Genomic DNA, 24,188 nt, shown 5'->3' on the forward strand with positions numbered 1-24,188 from the left:
TCAGGTGCAGCCAATTCCTCCTCCTCTGGAGGTGGAGACTCAGGTGCAGCCAATTCCTCCTCCTCTGGAGGTGGAGACTCAGGGGCAGCCAATTCCTCCTCCTCTGGAGGTGGAGACTCAGGGGCAGCCAATTCCTCCTCCTCTGGAGGTGGAGACTCAGGGGCAGCCAATTCCTCCTCCTCTGGAGGTGGAGACTCAGGGGCAGCCAATTCCTCCTCCTCTGGAGGTGGAGACTCAGGGGCAGCCAATTCCTCCTCCTCTGGAGGTGGAGACTCAGGGGCAGCCAATTCCTCCTCCTCTGGAGGTGGAGACTCAGGGGCAGCCAATTCCTCCTCCTCTGGAGGTGGAGACTCAGGTGCAGCCAATTCCTCCTCCTCTGGAGATTCCTTTGCTGGACGTGTCCCTGACAGGCAAGGGGATTGAACAACTCCAAGCACACCTGGAGGATGCGGACCATTTGGATCCCTTCCAGTTGGGATTCAGGCCTCATCATGGGACTGAAAGTGTCTTGGTTGCACTGATCGATGATCAAAGGTGAGAGCTGTTTCCTAGTTCTGCTGGATCTCTCAGCGGCCTTTGACACCATTGACCATAGCATCCTTCTGGACCGTCTTGAGGGGTTGGGGGCACTGTTATACAGTGGTTCCGCTCCTTCCTCCTGGGCCGTGTTCAGAAAGTGGTGTTGGGGGATGAGTGTTCAGACCCCTGGGCTCTCACTTGTGGGGTGCCTCAGGGTTCTGTCCTCTCCCCCATGCTTTTCAACATTTACATGCAGCCGCTGGGAGAGATCATCAGGAGGTTTGGGCTGGGTGTTCATCAGTATGCGGATGATACCCAGCTCTACCTCTCTTTTAAATCAGAACCAGTGAAGGTGGTGAAGGTCCTGCGTGAGTGTCTGGAGGTGGTTAGAGGATGGATGGCGGCTAACAGATTGAGGTTGAATCTTGACAAGACAGAAGTACTGTTTTGGGGGGACAGGAGGCGGGCAGGTGTGGAGGATTCCCTGGTCCTGAATGGGGTAACTGTGCCCCTGAAGGACCAAGTGCACAGCCTGTTAGTCATTTTGGACTCACAGCTGTCCATGGAGGCGCAGGTCAATTCTGTGTCCAGGGCAGCTGTCTACCAGCTCCATCTGGTACGCAGGCAGAGACCCTATCTGCCTGCGGACTGTCTCGCCAGAGTGGTGCATGCTCTGGTTATCTCCCGCTTGGACTACTGCAATGCACTCTACGTGGGGCTACCTTTGAAGGTGACCCAGAAACTGCAATTAATCCAGAATGCAGCAGCTAGACTGGTGACTGGGAGTGGCTCCCGAGACCATATAACACTGGTCCTGAAAGACCTACATTGGCTCCCCATACGTTTCCAAGCACAATTCAAAGTGTTGGTGCTGACCTTTAAAGCCCTAAACGGTCTCAGCCCAGTATACCTAAAGGAGCGTCTCCACCCCATCGTTCTGCCCGGACACTGAGGTCCAGCGCCGAGGGCCTTCTGGAGGTTCCCTCCCTGCGAGAAGCCAAGTTACAGGGAACCAGACAGAGTGTCTTCTCGGTAGTGGCGCCCACCCTGTGGAACGCCCTCCCATCAGATGTCAAGGAAATAAGCAGCTATCCGATTTTGAAAAGACCTCTGAAGGCAGCCCTGTTAAGGGAAGTTTTAAATATTTAATGCTGTATTGTTTTTAACTCTCAATTGGGAGCCGCCCGGAGTGACTGGGGAAACTCAGCCAGATGTGCGGTGTATAAATAATAAATTTTTATTATTCTTATTGTCAGGGGTTCAGGAGCAGAGGCGAGGGCAAGGGAGGAAACAGAGAGTGAGGGGGAGGAGTCCGAAGGAAAGATGAGTGATGACGACGACCCGAGATCTCCGAGTCTTTCCAGTGAATCGGAAGATTCACAGAAAGGAGCGCCAGTGGCCAGAGCAAGGGGGGAGCCTAGGGGGACACCCCAGGAAGAAAGGACCAGAGGGGACTCAGAGAGCAGCAGTTGGAAATCGGGGCCAGCGTCCCCAACAGAGCGCAGTGGAGAGGAAGGGCGCCAGGTATCGGGATCCGGCGGCTCGCCGCAGGGGGGAGGGTATGAGTCAGGAGTGGCCACACCTCCATCGGGGAGTGAAGAAACGGTCAAGCGGAAAGTGGAAGGTTGGGCGCGCGCGCCAAGTTCAAATGCACAGGAAGGCGGCACAGTAAGCAGCCCGGAAAGGGAGCCAGGTCCTAAAGCCCGCCGCAAGGAGAGAGAAGGGTCCGGGGGGTCAGCGTCAGAAGAGTCCAGGAAGGAAGAGACCACGGGGGGCAGAGGGACCCAGAGAAGAAAGGAAAGGCGGAAAAGGTGGAGTAAGGCTAGGGTATTAAGTTGGTGTACAGGAGGCGGGGACTCAGACAGAGCTTCGCCGGTCTAGCTTCTAAGACGTAGGGCTGTACGCTGCAGCTTGGAATTGGAAACTGTAACTCAATAAAGACTTTTATAAAGTGAACGCTGGCTAGCGTGATCCTCTGTGAGCTAGGATCTGGAAGCAGCTCTGACACTTATTATTAAAAAATATAGTCTGGCCCCCCACAAGGTCTGAGGGACAGTAGACTGGCCCCCTGCTGCAAAAGTTTGCTGACACATCTATGGCCTCATATATGAGAAAAAAATCTATAGCCAGGGAGGCTCCCCTGGTGCCTTTGTTCCATATCTTTAAGCACCAGGCAAAAACATTCCTCAACTCCCAGGCCTTTAGCTAATTAAACAATCTGTGGCTTTTTTAAACATATTGTTTTGTTAGTTACTAGGTTATGTATTTTTGTGTTTTTATATTGTAAACTACCCTGTGATCCTCAGATGAAAGGCGGTATAGAAATTTAAATGAATGAATGAATGATTATTATTGGGTTGGGTTTTAAAATAACAGGCCAATTTATGGAAGAAAATCAGTGATTAAGATGGCTGCATCAGTTGCTCTTAAATATTAGATGGCAAAGGGAAGAAAATAATCAGTCGGGAATAGTCAATCTCAAGCCCCCAGTCAGTGGCAAACCAAGGTCAGGTGGTACCCGATGCGGAAAATTTCTTGTCCCCCCCCACATTGGGGGGGGGGATGACTGCAGAAATGCTGCTCCCTGCTTGGTAGGAGGGGGAGGGGCAGACGCCCCCCCCATTAGGAACTGGATCCTAGCCTGCACCCTGTTTTGGCAAATGGGGGTGCAGGCTGGGACTTGGGCTGTGCCAGGGGGCGGAGCAGGCAGAGCTGATGGAGGCAGCATGTATTTTGTTAAAAATATTGATTTATAACTAACTATTCAGGTTTTATGGAAGCGACTATCATTTGTTGTTATTTTTATCATAAGCTCAGCCAGATATAATATGTTTAAGTTGAAGAATGACAATGGGAGAGTGTGGTAGATCACTACCAGTTTTTGATATTGGAAAGTGGATCAAACCTTGCTGGAAGTTGGACATGCCTGGTCTAGGACATCAGGTGCTATTAAACAAGCAATACCAGTCTTGATGGACCACTGATTCACCCTGAGGCTATGAATCAGTAGAGGCAGGAATCTTCAAGGCAACATTTTTAGCATGGAAGCATTCTCTTTATTTTTCTCCTAGTATCAGACTCTTTATCAGGAAGGGTCACCTGGGTAGAGCAAGGCTTGCTGCTTCTTTTTGCTGCTTTAGTCAGAAGGTTTTGCCCAACTGTTCCACTGCCAGAAGGCTGTGCTCGTTTGCCAACATGAGAGGCTGAACAGCCATCACTTGGGAATTGCTGGATGGAACATCTTCGTGATGGATATTGAGTAGTTTGGTGGGACTGGTTGTGTTGGTGAACAAGGTGTATGAATTACCGTCTTCCTGAACAGCGAATATTTCTGCAAAAGGAGTGGTGAAAGTGATGTAATAAAGTTGTTCTTCTTATCCACCAAAGATTTTTTGAAAAAAATAGTGGCACAGAAATATGAAATCCTCAGAGGTGGCTGGTGAAGGTACAGTGTTGCCAATGGCTGCATAGTGCTTAAAAAGCCAGGAGAAGGCTGCAGGTTCACAGGCTCCTCTCCACCTCCTCTGTCAAGTTGGAATTCTGCTACTTGGCTTTAACACTTCTACGTATATTTGTTTTGTTTTATATTTTCAAATGTAGATCTCCTGATTTCTATGAAGAAGTGAAAATTAAGCTGCCAGCTAAACTCACAGAAAAACATCACCTGCTATTCACATTTTACCACATCAGTTGTCAGCCAAAGCAAGGAGCCTGTGTAGAAACTCTCCTGGGATATTCGGTAGGTCAATTTTGGTTCATGTTGGCAAGTTCTTAAGGAAATAAACATTTTCCACAAAGCTCAATGTTCCACTGTAACAATTTCCCCCTGCAAAACTTGCAAAAGATTTTTTCAACCAAAAGCAAAATTATTTGAATTTCTTATGCATGGATGCAAGATTTCAAAGGAGCATGAGTGAAATATAATCCACCACACTATCATGTTTGTAATGTGTGCGACAAAAGCGTACTAGAAACACAGTTGCAATACACTTGTATATATGTGAAAGGCATATGTAGCATAGTTCAAATGACAAGAAAATGAGACACGCATAGGTCACAGACATGTGTGCCAGTGTCTGTTGCATCTGTTGCATGTATGATAGTGAATGGACTGGGAACATGTCTTAGATCCCACATATAACTCATGGTTTACATGTATATCACACCTGTCATATAGGCATGTGGCATGTCATCTGTCATCCCAACTAGGAATGACTCTGTCTAGGGGCAGCTGCAGCTCTGGTGTATAAATGTACAGTGGTACCCCGCAAGACGAATGCCTTGCAAGACGGAAAACCCGCAAGACGAAAGGGTTTTCTGTTTTGGAGGCGCTTCGCAGGACGAATTTCCCTATGGGCTTGCTTCGCAAGACGAAAGCCCATAGGGAAATCTCCGGGGACCTGTTTTAAATTGCTGGCGGTCGGGAGCAAAGACTTTCACCCACAGCCGGCCTTCAGAAGAGGTCCTGGACCTCTTCTGAAGGCCGGCGGGGGGCAAAAGTCTTTGCTCCCCCCCGCCTGCTTTCCCGGGACCAGCGGAGACTTCTCCGCTGCCCCGGGCGATCTTAAAATGCTGGTGGGCGGGAGCGAAGCGTTCGCTGCCGACCCCCAGCATTTTAAAATCTCCCCGGGACAGCAAAGAAGCAGCCCCCTGCGACCCTCTCCTGGCTGGAGAGGTGACGTGCGCCTATGGCAGGAGCCTCCATAGGCGCGCGTCACCTCTCCAGCCAGGAGAGCACGCGCGGGGCTAAAGCAGCCCCCTGCGTCCCTCTCCCGGCTGGAGAGGTGACGCGCGCCTATGGCAGGAGCCCGCCAGCATTTTAAAATCTCCCCGGGACAGCAGAGACTTCTCTGCTGTCCCGGGGAGATTTTAAAATGCTGGGGGTCGGCAGCGAAGCGTTCGCTCCCGCCCACCAGTATTTTAAAATCGCCCCGGGACAGCAGGGGCTTTTAAAATGCTGGCGGTCAGCAGCAAAGCCCTCCTGTCCCCGGAGCTTGCGGGGCGGGAGGTGGGAAGAAGGGCTTTTCTTCCCACCACCAGCCTTCAGAACAGCCTTCTGAAGGCTGGGGGTGGGAAGAAAAGCCCTTGTCCCCCCCCCCAGCCTTCAGAAGAGGTTGGGGGACAGACTGTCCCCGGACCTGGTCTGAAGGCGGTTTCCCTAGGAACGCATTAATTGATTTTCAATGCATTCCTATGGGAAACCGTGCTTCGCAAGACGAAAAACTCGCAAGAAGAAAAAACTTGCGGAACGAATTAATTTCGTCTTGCGAGGCACCACTGTATAGCCTACCAAGAAGAGTAATCTGCCTTCATTTGGTTGGACTCTTAAAAAGCTATTCGTAATTTTCGGTTCAGAACTAATCACTTTTACAGAACAAAAGATGGTGGCAGTGATCCAGATAACATGTCTACAAAGTAGCTATCAAAGAAATTAGACTGTAAAAGTCTTTACATTATCCACTATAGGAAGGAATACAATCTCAGTTGGTATTTAAATCTTTTACTCAAGAATATAATTAAGCCAGATCAGTATCCAGCATCACATGAAGTAATGATATAACACTGTTTTTCCATTCATTTCTTCAGTGGCTGCCAATTCTGTTAAATGATCGTCTCCAGACAGGCCATTATTGCCTCCCTGTTGCCTTGGATAGACTGCCTGCCAACTATTCCATGCACTCAGCAGAGGTAATGGGAAAAACCACAGAAAGAAACAGTCTCCCCTTTTAAACAGACATGATCAACTTTATTTTCAGTATAAGGCAGAGGTGGGCCACTTTCCCTCAAGAGTGGACCCAGAGACAAAAGTGTTCTGCATTATCTAACATGGAATAAGGATTGTCCAAGTCAATTGATTGACTTTCTCCCAAGTCAAGCATCCAGGATAAAAGATGGGGGTGGCAGGCGCACCGAGTTCCACCCAATATTGGGGGGGGGGGCCTGGCACACATGCATGATGTCACATGGTGGGAGGAAGCCCGACGGGGCCTAGTTGCAGCTGCAACCTGACGGGGCCTGCCAGGCTGCGGAATATTGAGGGGGCCCAGCCTCCTCTGGCATGCCGGGGGGGGGGGCATTTATTTTTTATCAAATAAAATACCACTCCTTCCAATTGTTCTGAAACTTATTAAAAGGAAGAAGAAAACACTTTGGGGAAAATAAGGAGGGAAACAAATAGGAAGGAAAGAACTCTGATGAGATGGAAGACTGAGGAAGCTTCCTAGGCCCTTTTAAAATGTGGAGTTTTTTAGGGGGGGTGTTTTTGTTTTGTTTTTATTTTGATTATGTATTTTGTGATTTTGTATTTTGATTTTGTTCTGTGAACCGCACTGAGACCTCTGGGTATAGGGCAGTATATAAATTCTAACAACAACAACAAGGTGTAAGGGGCTGCATAAAATGAAGTCCAGGCCACAAGTTGCCTAAAGGTAAAGGTAAAGGGACCCCTAACCATTAGGTCCAGTTGTGGCTGACTTTGGGGTTGCAGTGCTCATCTCACTTGATTGGCCGAGGGAGCCGGCATCCAGCTTCCGGGTCATGTGGCCAGCATGACTAAGCCGCTTCTGGCAAACCAGAGCAGTGCAAGGAAACATTGTTTACCTTCCTGCTGGAGCGGTACCTATTTATCTCCGTGCACTTTGACATGCTTTCGAACTGCTAGGTTGGCAGGAGCAGGGACTGAGCAACTTGAGCTCACCCCGTTGCAGGGATTCAAACCGCCGACCTTCTGGCTCAGTGGTTTAACCCAAAGCACCACCCACGTCCCACTACAAGTTGCCAACCTGCATTCCAATATTTGCCTTACTTAAATAGAGTATCATATATACCGTATTTTTCGCCCTATAGGACGCACTTTTTCCCCTCCAAAAATGAAGGGGAAATCTCGGTGCGTCCTATGGGGTGAATGCAGGCTTTAGCTGAAGCTTGGAGAGCGAGAGGGGTCGGTGCGCACCGACCCCTCTCGCTCTCCAGGCTTCAGGAAGACATCCACAGCCTAGGCAGCCCTGCGGGAGTTCCCGCAGGGCTGTCTAGGCTGTGGATAGCAGCCTGCTTCCTGGAGCGTCGGGCGCCCGGAAAGCAGAGCGCCCCGCGCGCCGGACAGACATCCGCAGCGTGGGGAGCCCTGACATCAGCCAGCCCCACAAGCTCGGGGGACAGCAGGGAGGCGCAGCGCCGCCATCCCGCTGTTCCTCGACCTGGTTCGGTTTCCCCGACCTGCTTTTGGGGGGGAAATAAAGGGGAATTTTTTCCCCTTTATTTCCCCCCCCCCAAAAAAACTAGGTGCATCCTATGGGACGGAGGGTCCTATGGGATGAAAAATACGGTAAATGGAAGGGGTGTATACACTAGGGGTGGAATTCGACATTGCACTAAGATGAATTTATCAGCTTGCAAGGCAGAATAATCCTCTTCTGCCATGTGCTGTTCTTGAGGTTCTCTTGGCCAGTGGCGTAGCGTGGGTTGTCAGCACCCGGGGCAAGGCAAGTAATTTGCGCCCCCTAACCCGTGGATTTGCGCCCCCTAACCCTAACCCCAGATGTTGCGCCCGGTGCGGCCGGCCCCCCCTGCACCCCCCACGCTACGCCACTGCTCTTGGCACCACCAGAGCCACACAGGATGGAAGAAAGGTTGGAAAATCCCTTCCATAGAAATCCCATTGAAGGGGTCCATTAGGTGGATCCTGCCCTATGTATGTTAAATCTCAGCAAAGTCTCTGGAAGTAATATGGGGAAAGGCATAATCTAGTTCTCCAGCATGAAACAAAACAGGGTCTTAATTGCCGGCCATTTAAAAAAGACATGTATCTGAACTTTGTTATTTTCATAATGGGACTTATGACTTGGTCCTACAACTCAGTAAGTTTCATGTTAAAAATTATGTTATGGAATTATTTGGTTTGTTCCTCTAGGTTAGCAAGCAAATATGAGGCTCTAATATTCAGAGGAATGTTGCAGCTTATGTTCCTTTGGGACATTGTTTGTGGGAGAACTTTCTAGGAATACAAGGTGTAATGGATATAGATTTCAATTCCACCACTGCAACGGGAGAAGTAGTCCAGACACTGCTTTATTTTGTTTTAAAACTTCATCTGCCCCCACCTTTGTGCTTACACAATCATATGTAATCATGTATAGACTAGGAGATCATGTTTATTTCCAGCAACTTGCTCATGAGCACTTTCTTAGCTAATGTCTTGGTCAGCTTCAAGAATGAGCATTGGTAAAAACTTAACCCAGATGAATTAATTACATACTGTAAAGCCATATAAAATGCCGTGCCATAATCTCAGCAACCTGATAGGCTGAGAATGACCTGCACTGGATTGCAAATGTTAATGTTGGGTGTGAGCTGTCTGAGAGCCAGTGTGGTGTAGTGGTTGAGAGTGGTAGCCTCGTAATCTGGGGAACCGGGTTCGCGTCTCCACTCCTCCACCTGCAGCTGCTGGGTGACCTTGGGCCAGTCACACTTAGAATCATAGAATCATAGAATCATAGAATCATAGAGTTGGAAGAGACCACAAGGGCCATCGAGTCCAACCCCCTGCCAAGCAGGAAACACCATCAGAGCACTCCTGACATATGGTTGTCAAGCCTCTGCTTAAAGACCTCCAAAGTAGGAGACTCCACCACACTCCTTGGCAGCAAATTCCACTGTCGAACAGCTCTTACTGTCAGGAAGTTCTTCCGAATGTTTAGGTGGAATCTTCTTTCTTGTAGTTTGGATCCATTGCTCCGTGTCCACTTCTCTGGAGCAGCAGAAAACAACCTTTCTCCCTCCTCTATGTGACATCCTTTTATATATTTGAACATGGCTATCATATCACCCCTTAACCTCCTCTTCTCCAGGGTAAACATGCCCAGCTCCCTTAGCCGTTCCTCATAAGGCATCGTTTCCAGACCTTTGACCATTTTGGTTGCCCTCCTCTGGACACGTTCCAGTTTGTCAGTGTCCTTCTTGAACTGTGGTGCCCAGAACTGGACACAGTACTCCAGGTGTGGTCTGACCAGAGCAGAATACAGTGGCACTATTACTTCCCTTGATCTAGATGCTATACTCCTATTGATGCAGCCCAGAATTGCATTGGCTTTTTTAGCTGCCGCGTCACACTGTTGGCTCATGTCAAGTTTGTGGTCAACCAAGACTCCTAGATCCTTTTCACATGTACTGCTCTCAAGCCAGGTGTCACCCATCTTGTATTTGTGCCTCTCATTTTTTTTTGCCCAAGTGCAATACTTTACATTTCTCCCTGTTAAAATTCATCTTGTTTGTTTTGGCCCAGTTCTCTAATCTGTCAAGGTCGTTTTGAAGTGTGATCCTGTCCTCTGGGGTGTTAGCCACCCCTCCCAGTTTGGTGTCATCTGCAAATTTGATCAGGATGCCCTTGAGTCCATCATCCAAGTCGTTGATAAAGATGTTGAATAAGACCGGGCCCAAGACAGAACCCTGTGGCACCCCACTAGTCACTCTTCTCCAGGATGAAGAGGAACCATTGAGGTAGCATAGTCAAGACCGCATTTTACCAGCTTCTTTACAAGAATATCATGGGGCACCTTGTCAAATGCCTTGCTGAAATCAAGGTAGGCTACATCCACTGCGTTCCCTTCATCTACCAGGCTTGTAATTCTGTCAAAAAACGAGATCAGGTTAGTCTGACATGACTTATTTTTCAGAAATCCATGCTGACTATTGGTGATCACAGCATTCCTTTCTAGGTGCTCACAGACTGTTTGCTTAATGATCTGCTCCAGAATCTTCCCTGCTATTGATGTCAGACTGACTGGGCGGTAATTATTTGGGTCCTCTCTTTTCCCCTTTTTGAAAATAGGGACAACATTTGCCCTCCTCCAGTCTGCCGGGACTTCGCCTGTTCTCCAGGAACTCTCAAAGATGACTGCCAGTGGTTCTGAGATCACATCTGCCAGTTCTTTTAATACTCTTGGATGCAGTTCATCTGGCCCTGGAGACTTGAATACATCTAAACTAGCCAAATATTCTTGTACTATCTCAGTTATTCTGGGCTGTGTTTCCTTTGCTGAATCATTTGCTCCAAATTCTTCAGGTCGGGCATTGTTTTCTTTATCGGAGAAGACTGAGGCAAAGAAGGCATTGAGGAGTTCAGCCCTTTCTGTGTCCCCTGTTTGCATTTCACCATCTTCTCCTCTGAGTGACCCCACTGTTTCTTTGTTCTTCCTTTTGCTACGAACATACCCATAAAAGCCTTTTTTGTTGCTTTTAACCTCTCTAGCAAGCCTGAGTTCATTCTGTGCTTTAGCTTTTCTGACTTTGTGTCTACACGTGCTGGCTATTTGTTTGAATTCCTCTTTGGTGGTTTCCCCCCTTTTCCATTTTTTGTACACATCCTTTTTTAATCTTAATTCAGTTAAAAGTTCTTTAGATAGCCACCCTGGCTTCTTTAGGCACCTTCCACGTTTCCGTCTCATTGGTATTGCCTGTCGTTGTGCTTTTACTATCTCCCTCTTAACAAACTCCCAGCCATCATGAACTCCCTTTCCTTTTAGTATTGCTGTCCATGGGATCTCACCCAGCACTTCCCTAAGTTTTATGAAGTCGGCTTTCTTAAAGTCAAGAAATTGAGTCCTAGTATGCTTGGCTGCTCCTTTCCGCTGTATAGTAAACTTCAGAAGAGCATGATCACTCGCGCCTAATGATCCTTCCACATCTACCCCACTAACCAGGTCATCAACATTGGTTAGGACCAGATCTAAAATGGCTGTTCCTCTTGTTGCTTCTCCCACTTTCTGGACAATGAAGTTGTCTGCAAGGCCAGTGAGGAATCTGTTTGACCTTATGCTCTTGGCTGAGTTTGACGTCCAACAAATATCCGGGTAATTGAAGTCCCCCATTACTACTATCTCCCTTCCTTTTGCATGCTTGGCCATCTGTTCCAGGAAGGCATCATCTATGTCCTCCGTTTGGCTTGGGGATCTATAGTAAACTCCCACAATGAGGTCTCTGTTATTCTTCTCTCCCTTAATTTTGACCCAAATGCTCTCACTTTGACTTTGAGGTTCTAAATCTTGGATCTCTTCACAGGTATACACATCCCTGACATATAACGCCACTCCTCCTCCTTTCTTGTCTGGTCTGTTTCTCTGAAATAGATTGTATCCCCCCATTATTACATTCCAATCGTGGGACTTATCCCACCAGGTTTCAGTGATGCCTATTATGTCATATTTAGTTTGCTGTACCAAGAGCTCAAGCTCATCTTGTTTATTTCCCATGCTTTGCGCATTAGTGTAGAGACATTGAAGTCCATTAATCATTCCCCCGTGTCTCTTATTTAAGGATTTTTTCCTCCCACCACTAGGTCCGCGTGCTGTTTGCTCCATTTGGTCTATGACATTTGGATGATCATCTTCATTAATTGATAGACTCCTACCTTCAGGAGCACTGTCTCCCTCCCCCACATTAGTCAGTTTAAAGCCCTCCTGATGAGGTTTCTGAGATTTTTGGCAAAAACATTTCTCCCAACCGTTGTGAGGTGCAGCCCATCACTTGCCAGAAGTCCATCTTCAAGAAACTGCAGTCCGTGATCTAAGAATCCAAACCGTTCCTGTTTACACCATTTGCGAAGCCAGCTGTTCGCTTCCACTATTTTCCCCTCTCTCCCTGGGCCACGTCGTTCAACTGGGAGGACAGACGAGATGACAATTTGTGCATTTAGTTGCTTCAATTTCCTGCCGAGAGCCTCGTAGTCTCTTTTGATCTTCTGGAGGCTATTGCTTGCAGTGTCATTGGTTCCCACATGAACCAAGAGGAAGGGGTATTCGTCAGTGGGTTTTATGATTCCTTGCAGTCGTTCAGTTACATCTTGGATCTTAGCCCCGGGGAGACAGCACACTTCCCGAGACATCTTGTCAGGCCCACAGATCACTGCTTCTGTTCCCCTCAGTAGGGAATCCCCTATCACCACTACACGCCTCCTCTTGGGTTTGGTCGGGGTTCTTCCGTGAGCTGTCCGTTCCAAGGTCACCTGCACATTCTCTGAAGTCTCTCAGCCCCACTCACCTCACAGAGTGTTTGTTGTGGGGGAGGAAGGGAAAAGAGAATGTTAGCCGCTTTGAGACTCCTGAAGGGGAGTGAAAGGCGGGATATCAAATCCAAACTCTTCTTCTTCTTCTAAACATTAATAATAATAATAATAATAATAATAATAATAATAATAATTTATTTGTACCCCGCCCATCTGGCTGGGTTTCCCCAGCCACTCTGGGCGGCTTCCAACAAAGATGAAAAATACACTAAAGTGTTAATTGCAAAAAAAGTCCAAAAACTTAGTAGAATTGTATTGGCATCTTGAATACATTGTGTGTATGTGTGTGTGGTTTGATCAACAAGTTGTTTTATCTTCAATACAGAAAGTTCCTCTACAATCTCCTCCAGTTAAATGGGTTGAAGGACACAAGGGAGTGTTTAATATTGAAGTGCAAGGTATATCATCAGTTCACACACAGGTGAGGATTTAATTTTTACCTGGAGACTGGCAACTGAAATCCCAAGCGTAAGAGAAGCTATTTCAAGTTCATAGCTTGGATAAAATGACTTGCTTAAAAAAATTCTGGCATTAGAAAAAAAATTTGTTGGAATACCTGAAGCCTGAGTTACAGTTGTCACCAGCTTCCTATTCAAGGAAACCCAACTTAAAATATAATGCAACTTCCTTATTTGTGTAGTTCCATGAGACTTTTTTAAGAGTCTTAAAAACAACAATGCAGCACAGGTGCTGAGCAAGACTGGTTTGTAGTCCTGTTGTGTTCCAAAGTTCTCAAAGAAGCCCCCTAGATGAAAATGGTGTCATAACTTCCAATTGAAATCATGTGCATTGCCCTTACAAGTATCCATGAAAAGAACCAGGGAGAAGGTGTCAACTTCCAGTAAACTTGGAGCCTGTTCATATACCAGTATTAGCGGAAGGGGTGCTTCATAAGCCTTTCCCATTAGACCATTTTAGGCATGAACCCCCAACACACGTAAACCAGTTCTTCTGCTACTTCGGTGTGTGTGTGTGTGTAATGGAATATGGGTGCCCATTAAGTTCAGCAAAGTTTATTCATGTCTATCTTAGAATAGGTTTGCACTTCAAATGGGGAAATAAAACCTGTTCCAGGATAAAAGGAATGATATAGTAGTCTCCAAATGTAATCTTAGTTTCATTGCTTTGTTGGCTTTTTCACTTTAAACTACAGTGGTACCTCGGGTTAAGAACTTAATTCGTTCTGGAGGTCCGTTCTTAACCTGAAACTGTTCTTAACCTTTAGCTAATGGGGCCTCCCGCTGCCATCATGCCGCCAGAGCATAATTTCTGTTCTCAACCTGAAGCAAAATTCTTAACCCGAGGTACTATTTTGGGGTTAGCAGAGTCTGTAACCTGAAGTGTCTGTAACCTGAAGCGTCTGTAACCCGAGGTACCACTATAAAGCAGTTAAGATCACAAGTCTCTCAGCCCCACTCACCTCACAGAGTGTTTGTTGTGGGGGAGGAAGGGAAAGGAGAATGTTAGCCGCTTTGAGGCTCCTTAAAGGGAGTGAAAGGCGGGATATCAAATCCAAACTCTTCTTCTTCTTCTTCTTGTATGACGCATCTAGTCTTGTATTTCAAAGCAGTTTTGAATTTTAGAGAAATATCAGAAATGATTAAACATTGATCCTTTATGATTTCTTACCTTTTTCCATTTTCTGTTTGGATTAATATTTAGTAGTGGAAGCTAAGTTACGTAGTAGATTCCCCACATCATATACATCTTTCTGGCTTATATTTATAGGACAATCACCTGGAGAAATTCTTCATCCTGTGCCATGCACTAGAAAGCCAAGTTGCATTCCCCATTCGAGTGCTGAATGAGAAGATCACAGAAACCACTCTTGAACATGAACTAAAACTCAGCATTATCTGCTTGCACTCCTCCCGCCTGGAGCCCCTTGTGTTGTTTTTACACTTGGTTTTGGATAAACTCTTCCAGTTGGCTGTCCAGCCCATGGTTATAGCTGGCCAGACAGGTACTTATCATTGTAGTTTCACAAAATGAGATGCTGTTGATGGCCAAACCCCATCATACTTTCTGCAGCGTTTTGTTTTGGTTTAACAAAAAAAATGCTATTTGCTACATCAAGCAAGATTTAAATAAGAAGAAAAGTGATTTGAGGAATGTCTGTGATAAAGTGGACCTGGATACTTTTATACCTTTTCTTTGATGTATCAGAAACTAAGTATTTTCTTTTTGTCTCCAGCCAACTTCTCCCAGTTTGCTTTTGAATCTGCAGCTGCGATAGTGAACAGCCTCCACAACAGCAAAGACTTGAGCAAGGACCTGCATGGCAGAAACTGTCTCCTAGCATCTTATGTCTACTATGTCTTCCGCCTTCCTGAAATACAGAGAGATTCTATCAGGCTAGGTATTGCTTTTGGGCTTCTAGTAAAAATAAGCTGCTTATGAACTGAACCTTCTGGTTGTGGGCAGCAAGTAAGAAGGTCCTGACATCCTCTTTGCTCATTTATAGCTCAATCCTGTGGATATGTGCTCAGAAATAAATTGCAGTGAGTGCAGCTGGTCTTAACTCCAATTAAGGGTGCACAAGTTAACAGCTTCACTGAGGATAAGCCAGATAAGGAGATGTATGTGACATAGTAAATGCTATGTATGTTGAGTGATGTAATGTCTGAAATTGCATCATCACTAAAAGGTAAAGGTAAAGGACCTCTGGACAGTTAAGTCCAGTCAAAGGCGACTATGGGGTGTGGCACTCATCTCACTTTCAGGCCAAGGGAGCCGTCGTTTGTCCACAGACAGCTCACCCCAGAACTCACCCTGTTGCGTGGATTTGAATCTTGCCAACCTTTTGATCGGTAAGCCCAAGAGGCTCAGTGGTTTAGACCACAGTGCCACCCGCGTCCCTAATGCACCATCATCACTATCAGGTGGATGTCTAATCTTTCGCCAAGGGGCAATGACATACCCCACAGGCTTCCATGACTTAAGGATGGAACCTAATACATAGATTATAAGCACAGAAGAATGACATAAAAGTATATGTACATCTGCAGTGGCCTTCCAATCCTCCCCCTCCCATGTGTGGAGTGGACAGAAGAGGCTGCCTAGAGAGCCAGGGTATCAGATGAGGTGCTGGATAGCACATGGATGAGCATCACCTCTTGAGTTAGGAGCAAAGGCTGGAAGGACATGAGCTACAATAATGTCTTACTCCTGGCAGGTGCAACAGGCAGCACTAACCTGGCTGAATCTCGTTATTACACTTATGGCCGTACCACAGCTTTCTCCGTGGGCTCTCGACTCTTGCAAAGCCGGGCAACAAGCTGCAGTAATCCAGACATTGCTGGGACACAGGCTTCTACTGATGAAGAAGTCAGAAACATCATGTCTTCCAAGGTAAGAGGCAAGAAAGCTGAAATTCAGGATGGGTTTCATTTTTGGTGCTTATTGTTGCTGCACCCAGTAGCAAATGTGTCTGGCTGTAGTATATTGGAGCAACTAGAGTCGCTTCATGGACTAAGCATATTATAGCAGTTGTTTAACAGTTATAGTGAGCATTATATTGCTTAGGTTTACAGTTATTGGATCACCAAATGGCTAGAGCCATTTACTGATCTCATTTGAGGCTTTGAGGCAGGTAATGCAAAGGATGCCAGTGCTTTTTACAGTGACGATCATTGCTTTGCATTGCAGAATATAGGAAATCACAGGATACAAACAAAAGAGGAATAAAATCCCAAATGCACCTCAAAAGTTCCAAATAACTTCATAATAAAATAGGGCAAAAATACAAAATCTTCACTAACTTTCATTTAATGCCCTTCTGGTACCTTCAGCATTGTTTAGGATCAATGGGCAATAAATACCTATGTTAGAGAGTTGAATATTAAAAGCAGATAACTCCAACTATTTCCACGATAAAACATACTTTATTCCAGAGGTGTGTCGTGTCTACATAACAAATGAATCTGACCCTAAAGTCTATGCAAGAAAGGTTCACTCAGTGCTGGATGGGATTGAGAGCCAGCATGAAAACTGGGAATACAGTCCTAAACTGAAACGTATGAGGCCAGTTGTGTATTTGCATTGTTTAATTTACTGAGTATATAACAACACTTGCACACTGCGCCATGGGTAATGGTGTTCATGTTCTCTTTCTTTTTAAATATTTGTATTTTATTCAGTTTTCATAAAACATACAACACATAAACAACCATAACCAACTGAAGTACTATTGGATACAACATTGTGATATATAATATCCGGTTGATTTAATTCTGTGTGTCCCTCCAGAGAAATCCATGAGTCGAAGGTGGCTCTATTGGGGGATCTGCTGTATTAACATTAGAAATGAAAGTACTCCATTCCAAAATTGCCAGCATGTCCTCTTGCCTCCTTTATTTGGCCACTTAATTTCTCTGCCAGAACAATTTGTCAGAAATCTGGTATACCATATGCTAGTATACCACCTGTGTAGGGTTAAACCAAGTTTATTCTTCCAGTGTAAGCAAAGTTGCCAAGCAGTCACCATTAAAAAGTCACCATGTCTTTATTTGGTAAGACTGTGTATGTTCAGGCATTCATTCATTTCGTTTTATATATGGCTTCTGGTGATTTTATCCAGGTTGCAGATCGGAGCTTTAACCGGATGTCTTGCTACAGTGAGCCCACCAGTGATATGTCAAGCCCCTGTGGAAGCCCTCGACCGTCCAATAAAAAGGTAGTCTGCCACATAATGCAACACCAGTCACTGATGAGGTCTGCAAGCACACCAGTTTTGGCAATAAATATTCCTGTGAAGAAAAAGGAAGGTGTGGAGGATGAACCCTTTGCAAGGAGGGTTGTATCGGGCAGACAGATGAACCATTCTGCAGAGATTCAGGTGATCAGTAACTGAACACCTAAGCCAATCATCTTTGGATAAATTAATTTAAGGGTCCATTTGGACCAGAATAGTAGCATATGAAATTAAAATAAATAAATAAAACCAGTGTGTTTATAAAATTACTCTTAAACAAGTGATCTCTACACTGTAACAGAGTGGTTTTTTATTTTTAAAAAAAAACTTCTTGGAAATATACTCAATCACCTTTCTCCAGTGCAGCAGAAAAAGAGTGAAAGGCAAATGATAAAAGGACTGAAGTTATTAGCAGATCACCCTGGGGGGCTGTGGGGAGAGTGGCTACGAATGGCAGGAAGCCCAGTGTTCAAGGGAGGCAACGTATGGCCAGGCAAATCAAAAGAATGAGCCCATTTTGGTGTCCAAGCCTAAATACCCAAGTGCATTCAGCCACATTTGAAATATATTATTCAAAAAATGATGCCTACATTGATTTCAGCATTGCTTTAAATAATGCTAGTGGCTCCCATATTGTTTTCATGTGACATTCTCCTTGTGCATATATATTTTTATGGAATTAAAGATTTAGAATGGTGTCTGGATTCCATTGAATTCGTAGGCCAGCCTGGCTGCACATTAGCCATTTTACCTTCACAAGGTCTCTGGCAGATTGAGCAATATGTACCTAATATTATTGTAATACCTCCAAATTATTTTGGCCTTCAATAAATGAACTTTATATTTAATATATTTATATCTATGCATTTTGTTTTGTTGGCATTGTTAATTCATTTTACCCGAGATGTTAATGATCACCACTGTCCTGTTTTCCTTCATGCTGTTCTGTTTCAAATCTGCTACTTAGGGTTGCAGCTACCTGCTTTTTCATCTACCTGTTATCTGTTTTCATTAATCTTAGTCTATGCATGCGTGTGTGCACTAATCAAAAAAGGCTCTCATTTTAGATTCCCCATGAGAGCAGTGGCGTCGCAATGGGGGGGCAGTGTGCCCCGGGTTCCATGTCTGCGGAGGTGACAAGAAGTCACCCTGCGGGGCTCGCAGCGGCGCGAGCAGCCATCGCATCGCCGCAGCCACATGTGGAGGATCCTCCGTTTGCGGCTACAGCCGCGAGCAGAGGATCCTGGTGCTGGCGGCAAACCACTAAGTACAACACATGCGTGCGATGCAGTTCACAGCCTCCGTTCACGGCTGTAGCGATGATGGAGGGATCCCAGCACTGTCCGTACGACGCTGGAGCGGCGGTGGCAGCAAACCACTATACAGCACATGTGCGGCATCACTACGTAGGGCGCATGCGTCGTACGTAGCGACGCTGCACATGCGCCCTACGTAGTGACGCCCGCCCCGGGTGTCACAACACCTTCCTTCGCCCCTGTCTGAGTTATGTTGTGTTGAGGTCCAATGTTGAAAACCAGATTATCCTATTTTTGCTTTGTTTTTAATATACTGTGTAGCACTTCCATGAAGAGTTAGCACTTCAAATGGTAGTCAGCACTGGCATCGTGAGAGAATCTGTCTTCAAGTATGCCTGGTTCTTCTTCGAATTGTTGGTAAGATTTTATAATGGTGCTTTGTTTTCAGTAACCAGGCAAGTTCAGTGCATTCTCATTGTTGGAGGTTTTGAAGAGGCCCAGTTGAAGGAAGGTGGAGAATGCTTTAATCCTAGCATGGTTCCTTGGTCCTTGCAGCTATCGAGCCTTTCTCTGTAATCATATGAAAGTGTGAATTATGGGCAACCTATAAATGATAACAGCTTAGTCAGGGAAGGAGCTGTGGTGAGGGAATAGCTTTCAAGGAATCAGGAGTGTTTCTCCAACAGCATAGTAGAGAGTTCTTTAGGCTCTGCTTAAACTCTGGGCCACTGATAAACCTGTGAGGATTTGACTGAAAGGGAGGGAAACTGACTCAGCTGAGCTGATCACTTACACAGCAAGAAACAAAAGGAGATAAATTTAAACATGATGCCAAGTGTGTGTGGTTCATTTTTAAAACAAAACTCTGTGTCTAGTGTTACATTTAAATATGGAAACCATTCACCATGTTTGCACGCCATCATTTTGTGGGCCAGATGTATGCCACACCAGAAGATGCTTGCCTGATGGATCACAACGCTAGCTTCCTGGCAGTTGTGTCACTGCAGGGGAGGCCAGGACTAATAGGGTGCACCAGTGAAGTCAACTTAGCAATGCTGCTGGTGTGCCCACACAGCCCCAACCTCCCTTTCCTCCTCTCACTCAGTAATCCACTGCCATTGCAGTTCTGTCTCACTCGGCAAGCCTCTCATGTGCAGGCAAAGGCAGAAGTACAAATATAGGCCAATGTAAACATGACACCAGTTGCATGAATCCCTGCACTGATGTCTTTGTGATTTTTTATTTTATTTTAAAAAACCACCAGTATTATATTTAAATCAAGCCAGGGAGCTTGTGTATTATTGCATTATATGCAGGAATTCTGGAAATTTGGGTATTGATTCTGAGTTGATGTTTGAATACTTGACATTCCTTGCAAAGATTTTTGGTACAGATTTTAGAGGTTTTTGTCTCAGGTTTCAGGGAATGCAGGAAAAGTTTGAGGAGGGTTTCTTAAAGGGCTCTAGAATATGCTGATTTTCTCAAGTCCCCAGTTTGGCTTCATTTCAAAGCCACACATTTATTAAACAGTGCCTATTCTTTTAAAGATCAAGAGCATGGCTCAGTATGTTGATAACATGAACAAACAGGACACGCCCCGCCGAAGTAGATTTTCCAATCGCTTCAAGGATGACATCACCACTATAGTGAATGTGGTCACCTCAGAGATTGCAGCACTTTTAGTCAAACCTCAGAAGGTAATTTTCTCCCATTAATCAGCTTCATTGGATGACTACTGGCTCTAGTATTATCAAAGGCAGAGCAATTGAAAAACTTCCCTATATCTGCTTTCTCTACTCTATCGATAAGACAGAAAGACATTCTGAAATTTGGTAGAAATGGTTTGAACACCAATAAATTGCATTTCAAGGTATTTGTTTTGTGAATAACTTTTGAATATGTTCCCCCCAACTATTATACTCTGATTTATGTTCTTTCATACTGCTATGTGAGCAGACCAACAAAGGTATTTTAAAATATATTCATTTTCTTACATTTACATCCTGATTTTCTTCTGTCATGAAACCCAAGGTGGTATCTCAGGTGCTGGGCAAACCTACTTGGCTGTAGCAAGATGGTGGCTTCATGTGTCTTCAGAACATACCATGGGACCTAATCATTAAACGTAAATGGCATTTACATGTGCTCTGGCTTCCGTCAGTGTCCCGTTGCACCAGAAGTGGTTTATTCCTGCTGGCCAAGTGACCCGGAAAGCTGTCTGTGGACAAACGCTGACTCTCTTGGCCTGAAGCGAGAGGAGTGCCACACCCCACGGTCGCCTTTGACTGGATTTAACTGTCCCGGGGTCCTTTACCTTTTTCACCATGGGAACTAATTATTATATAAGGCAGCCAGGTTAAGAACTTTCTATTCTTGCAGGCTTCAACAAATGTAACAGCAACAAATTTGATATGGTCTTATACAGATTTTCTGCATAATTTGTTTTCCAAAAGAGCCCTAAAGTGGCAAAGTTCCAGGGCTTCAAAATATTTTTTTATTTTATGATGATTTTGAAATTTGAATTTTATAAGACACCAGGATTAATTTTATTGAAGGTGGATAATAAATTATATAAAGATTACAAAACCCATGGATTTTATAACACCATTGAGATTTATTACTTCAGAGGTGGCCCAATGCATTTTACTACCTCAGGTTGAACAGAAAATGACATTTTCCTCACCACCCACACCTTCACAGGCCAAGGTTCATTGTACTCAAGGCTGGCCAAGTTATTTTGACATGAGGCAGAAAATCAGACAAGTGCTTCTCTCTGGCAGTAAAAGAAAAATAGTAGTATGTTAAACAAGGAACAAATACTGCCCTTTTATGACTTTCAAACTCATCCTCACACTGCTTAATGCTAAGGCTGGCCAATGCCTTCTATTAAAATCAGTCAAGCTTTAGATTGTCAAACAGGTTTTTGCACTTTGTGTTACGTGTTACAAGTATTATCATGATTAATAGCCTTAAATGACACATTGCCATTTTCATTTCCAAATGCTAATATTAAGTTTCTTCCATGCCTGTAAAAGTGGTTGTTTCTGGGCTGTTAGCTGCATGGCACTCATGTTATGTGGCTTTCCAGGTGCTTGACAAACTTGCATGGCTGGTCAAGAGGGCACTCACATAAACAATAACCTGAAAAGTCCTCTGGTTATTTTATAGGTTTCCCCCTTCAAAATATGTGTAAAAAAAAAAGCTAATTTTAAGTGTAGTAACATATTTTAATTGTTATTTTAAAGGAAAGTGAACAAGCAGAAAAGATCAACATTAGCCTAGCATTTTTCCTGTATGATCTTCTATCTCTCATGGATCGTGGATTTGTCTTTAACCTCATCAAACACTACTGCAACCAGGTAGGCCTGACTGAAACCTCCACCAGAACATGGAGCACCATCCAAGGAAGCCCCACCATGTTCAGTAGGAAGAGTGTGCCCTCCCTAGTGGGCCTAGATGGCAACCTTAGCTTCACTTCATTCCTTCATATAATTAACTTCTGTTTTAATTATACGGCTGGGACAGTTCCAGCTAATAAGCCCTATTAGCTTATTAGAGCAGGAGAATCAGTTCCTCGAACGCAATGCAACATCACAGTCATCTTGTACATGCGATGCTAATTCGTTTGGCAGAAGGCTTCTTGTTAGGCCTCCTGGTCAAAAAGCCATCTGTGAAGAGAGGTGGGGTGTCTGAACAAGTGAACATCCGGGGGGCTTCTGGACTAGTATACAAACCCATGAGGACTGTGTTATGAGGGCATGGTCTTCCTGAATGTCTGAATCAACTTTTAGTCCAGTGGGGTGGTGTCAAGCAGAGAGCAGCTCCTGCCAGAATCTGTTAGGAGACGAGTCTTTCCCCCACTCTGACACTGATGGAGCTTAGTTCTTAGACCTTTGTCATTGAGCCACATACTGTATACACCAGGGGTCAGCAAACTTTTTCAGCAGGGCGGCCAGTCCACTGTCCCTCAGACCTTGTGGGGGGCCCGGACTATATTTTTTTGGGGGGTGGGAATGAACGAATTCCTATGCCCCACAAATAATCCAGAGATGCATTTTAAATAAAAGCACACATTCTACACATGTAAAAACACACTGCTTCCCAGACAGTCCATGGGCCGGATTTAGAAGACAATTGGGCTGGATCCGGCCCCCGGGCCTTAGTTTGCCTACCCATGGTATACACGGATGGTAGTCTTATACTCAGACTTTTGGCTTGGGCAGTTTGTCTGCTTGGACGAAAAAACCTTGGAGAGCAATCGGCCAAAGAAAGCTCAAGAACCTGCTGCCGCTGCCACTGATGGTCCCCAGGACATGGCTACCTCAGGCTGAGCTCCTCCGGTGGCAGGGCCTTGCAAGCCTCTCTCCCAGTAGCTGTTACTGTTTGTTCTGCTGCTGCAGCCGTGGCAGCAGTGAAGCGCTCAGCTCCACCATTCAAGCATCAGGCAGCAGCAGCAGCAGGTGAAGGAGTAAAAAACAACTCACAGCAAAATCTGGCAGCCAGCCAGATCTGAATGTGAGCAAGCGCCATCCCTCTGCCCCTCCCCTCAGGACACACACAAGAATGCCTCCAACCCTTCACTGCCTTTCCTTCAGGTCACCCTCCCCAGAGCTGCGTGTTGGTGTTGCTGTCCTCACCCAACCTCCCCACCTTGGAGAGCCCTGCCTCTCCTCTCACGCACAACGTGCTTACTCTGGAGTAGTTCAGGGACCACAGGCCCCCCTGGGCAAGGTGGCACTTAGCAGAGCCTTATTTCCTATTGGGCTTACTGGCTCGTTGCGCCAGAGCGCTGGCCTCTCAGCGAGTGGGGGAGCTGTGCGGCTTTTCCAGCGGCCTCCCCTTTCCCTGCACACCTGCCAGCTGTGCCCCGTCAACCATATGGCTGGTGGGTGTGCACCTTCCTTCCCAAGCCTCTGCAGGAGGAAAGCGATCCCTGCAGAGGCTTGGGAAAAGGTCGACAACTCTGGGAAAGGGGGGTGGTGCCGGAGGGATCTTTGCACCACGGTGCCAGATATGCTTAAGATGGCCCTGGCACTGAGAGACTCCTCTCACCCTTGCTGGGGGATAGGGGAGCAGGCTGGAGGGGGCCTCTTGCCCGTCCTCTGCAGGCTTTCTCTTCCACATGCCTCCTTGCCCCTTTCAATGCTACAGATTTCCATCTGCTTGTAAGTTACAATGTCATTCATGGTTTTGGCAACCCTAATTTAAAATATTGATTTCTTAATTTGGGATTCAAAAAAATAGGGGTCATTTTATGCATGGGGTGTCTTAAACATGGAAAAATATGGTATTTTGTTTTTATACTTTTGTGCAAAGAAAGCTAAAGTTCTCTCATCAACTTCCTGTATCCAAAATAAAGTGGATGAAAAACACTTTAAAGTTTGCTGGTGTAATGCAGTTGTGTGAAGGGCCTTTGGACTCTATGTGTTTACTTTGCTGTTGGTAACAATTGCAAGTGTTATTTTTAATTTCACAAGCAAGGAAACTACTTTCCAGACAAATTTGCTAAAGCATTGCATTAGTGGAAAGTCGGTCAAGTGATAAAACATTATTGCTAGCAAAGAACATCAAACCATTAGATTCTAATGGATGGAAACTTACAAGATGCAAGTATTAAAAGGAGCAGTTTACAGTATTTGATGCTCCTTCATTATTTTTATTA

The 24,188-nt window shown here is 45.5% G+C and overlaps 1 protein-coding gene across 4 annotated transcripts in view; it reads left to right on the top strand.

Annotated features, from left to right (window-relative positions):
- DOCK8 (dedicator of cytokinesis 8) overlaps positions 1–24,188 on the top strand; it is a 168,055-nt gene that overhangs the window by 63,687 nt on the left and 80,180 nt on the right. For 3 of the 4 annotated variants that reach the window (XM_082241467.1, XM_082241468.1, XM_082241470.1), the window contains 10 exons: positions 4,120–4,258; positions 6,106–6,207; positions 12,903–12,998; positions 14,306–14,540; positions 14,772–14,936; positions 15,753–15,928; positions 17,157–17,252; positions 18,848–18,943; positions 20,074–20,223; positions 21,772–21,885. In XM_082241467.1, coding sequence (XP_082097593.1) covers positions 4,120–4,258; positions 6,106–6,207; positions 12,903–12,998; positions 14,306–14,540; positions 14,772–14,936; positions 15,753–15,928; positions 17,157–17,252; positions 18,848–18,943; positions 20,074–20,223; positions 21,772–21,885 — 1,369 coding nt within the window. The remainder of the gene's footprint in view (positions 1–4,119; positions 4,259–6,105; positions 6,208–12,902; positions 12,999–14,305; positions 14,541–14,771; positions 14,937–15,752; positions 15,929–17,156; positions 17,253–18,847; positions 18,944–20,073; positions 20,224–21,771; positions 21,886–24,188) is intronic. The other variant, XM_082241469.1, reaches the window with a different exon arrangement.

Source organism: Podarcis vaucheri (genome assembly GCF_965113315.1).
Source record: "Podarcis vaucheri genome assembly, chromosome: 11".
Lineage (NCBI taxonomy): Eukaryota > Metazoa > Chordata > Lepidosauria > Squamata > Lacertidae > Podarcis > Podarcis vaucheri.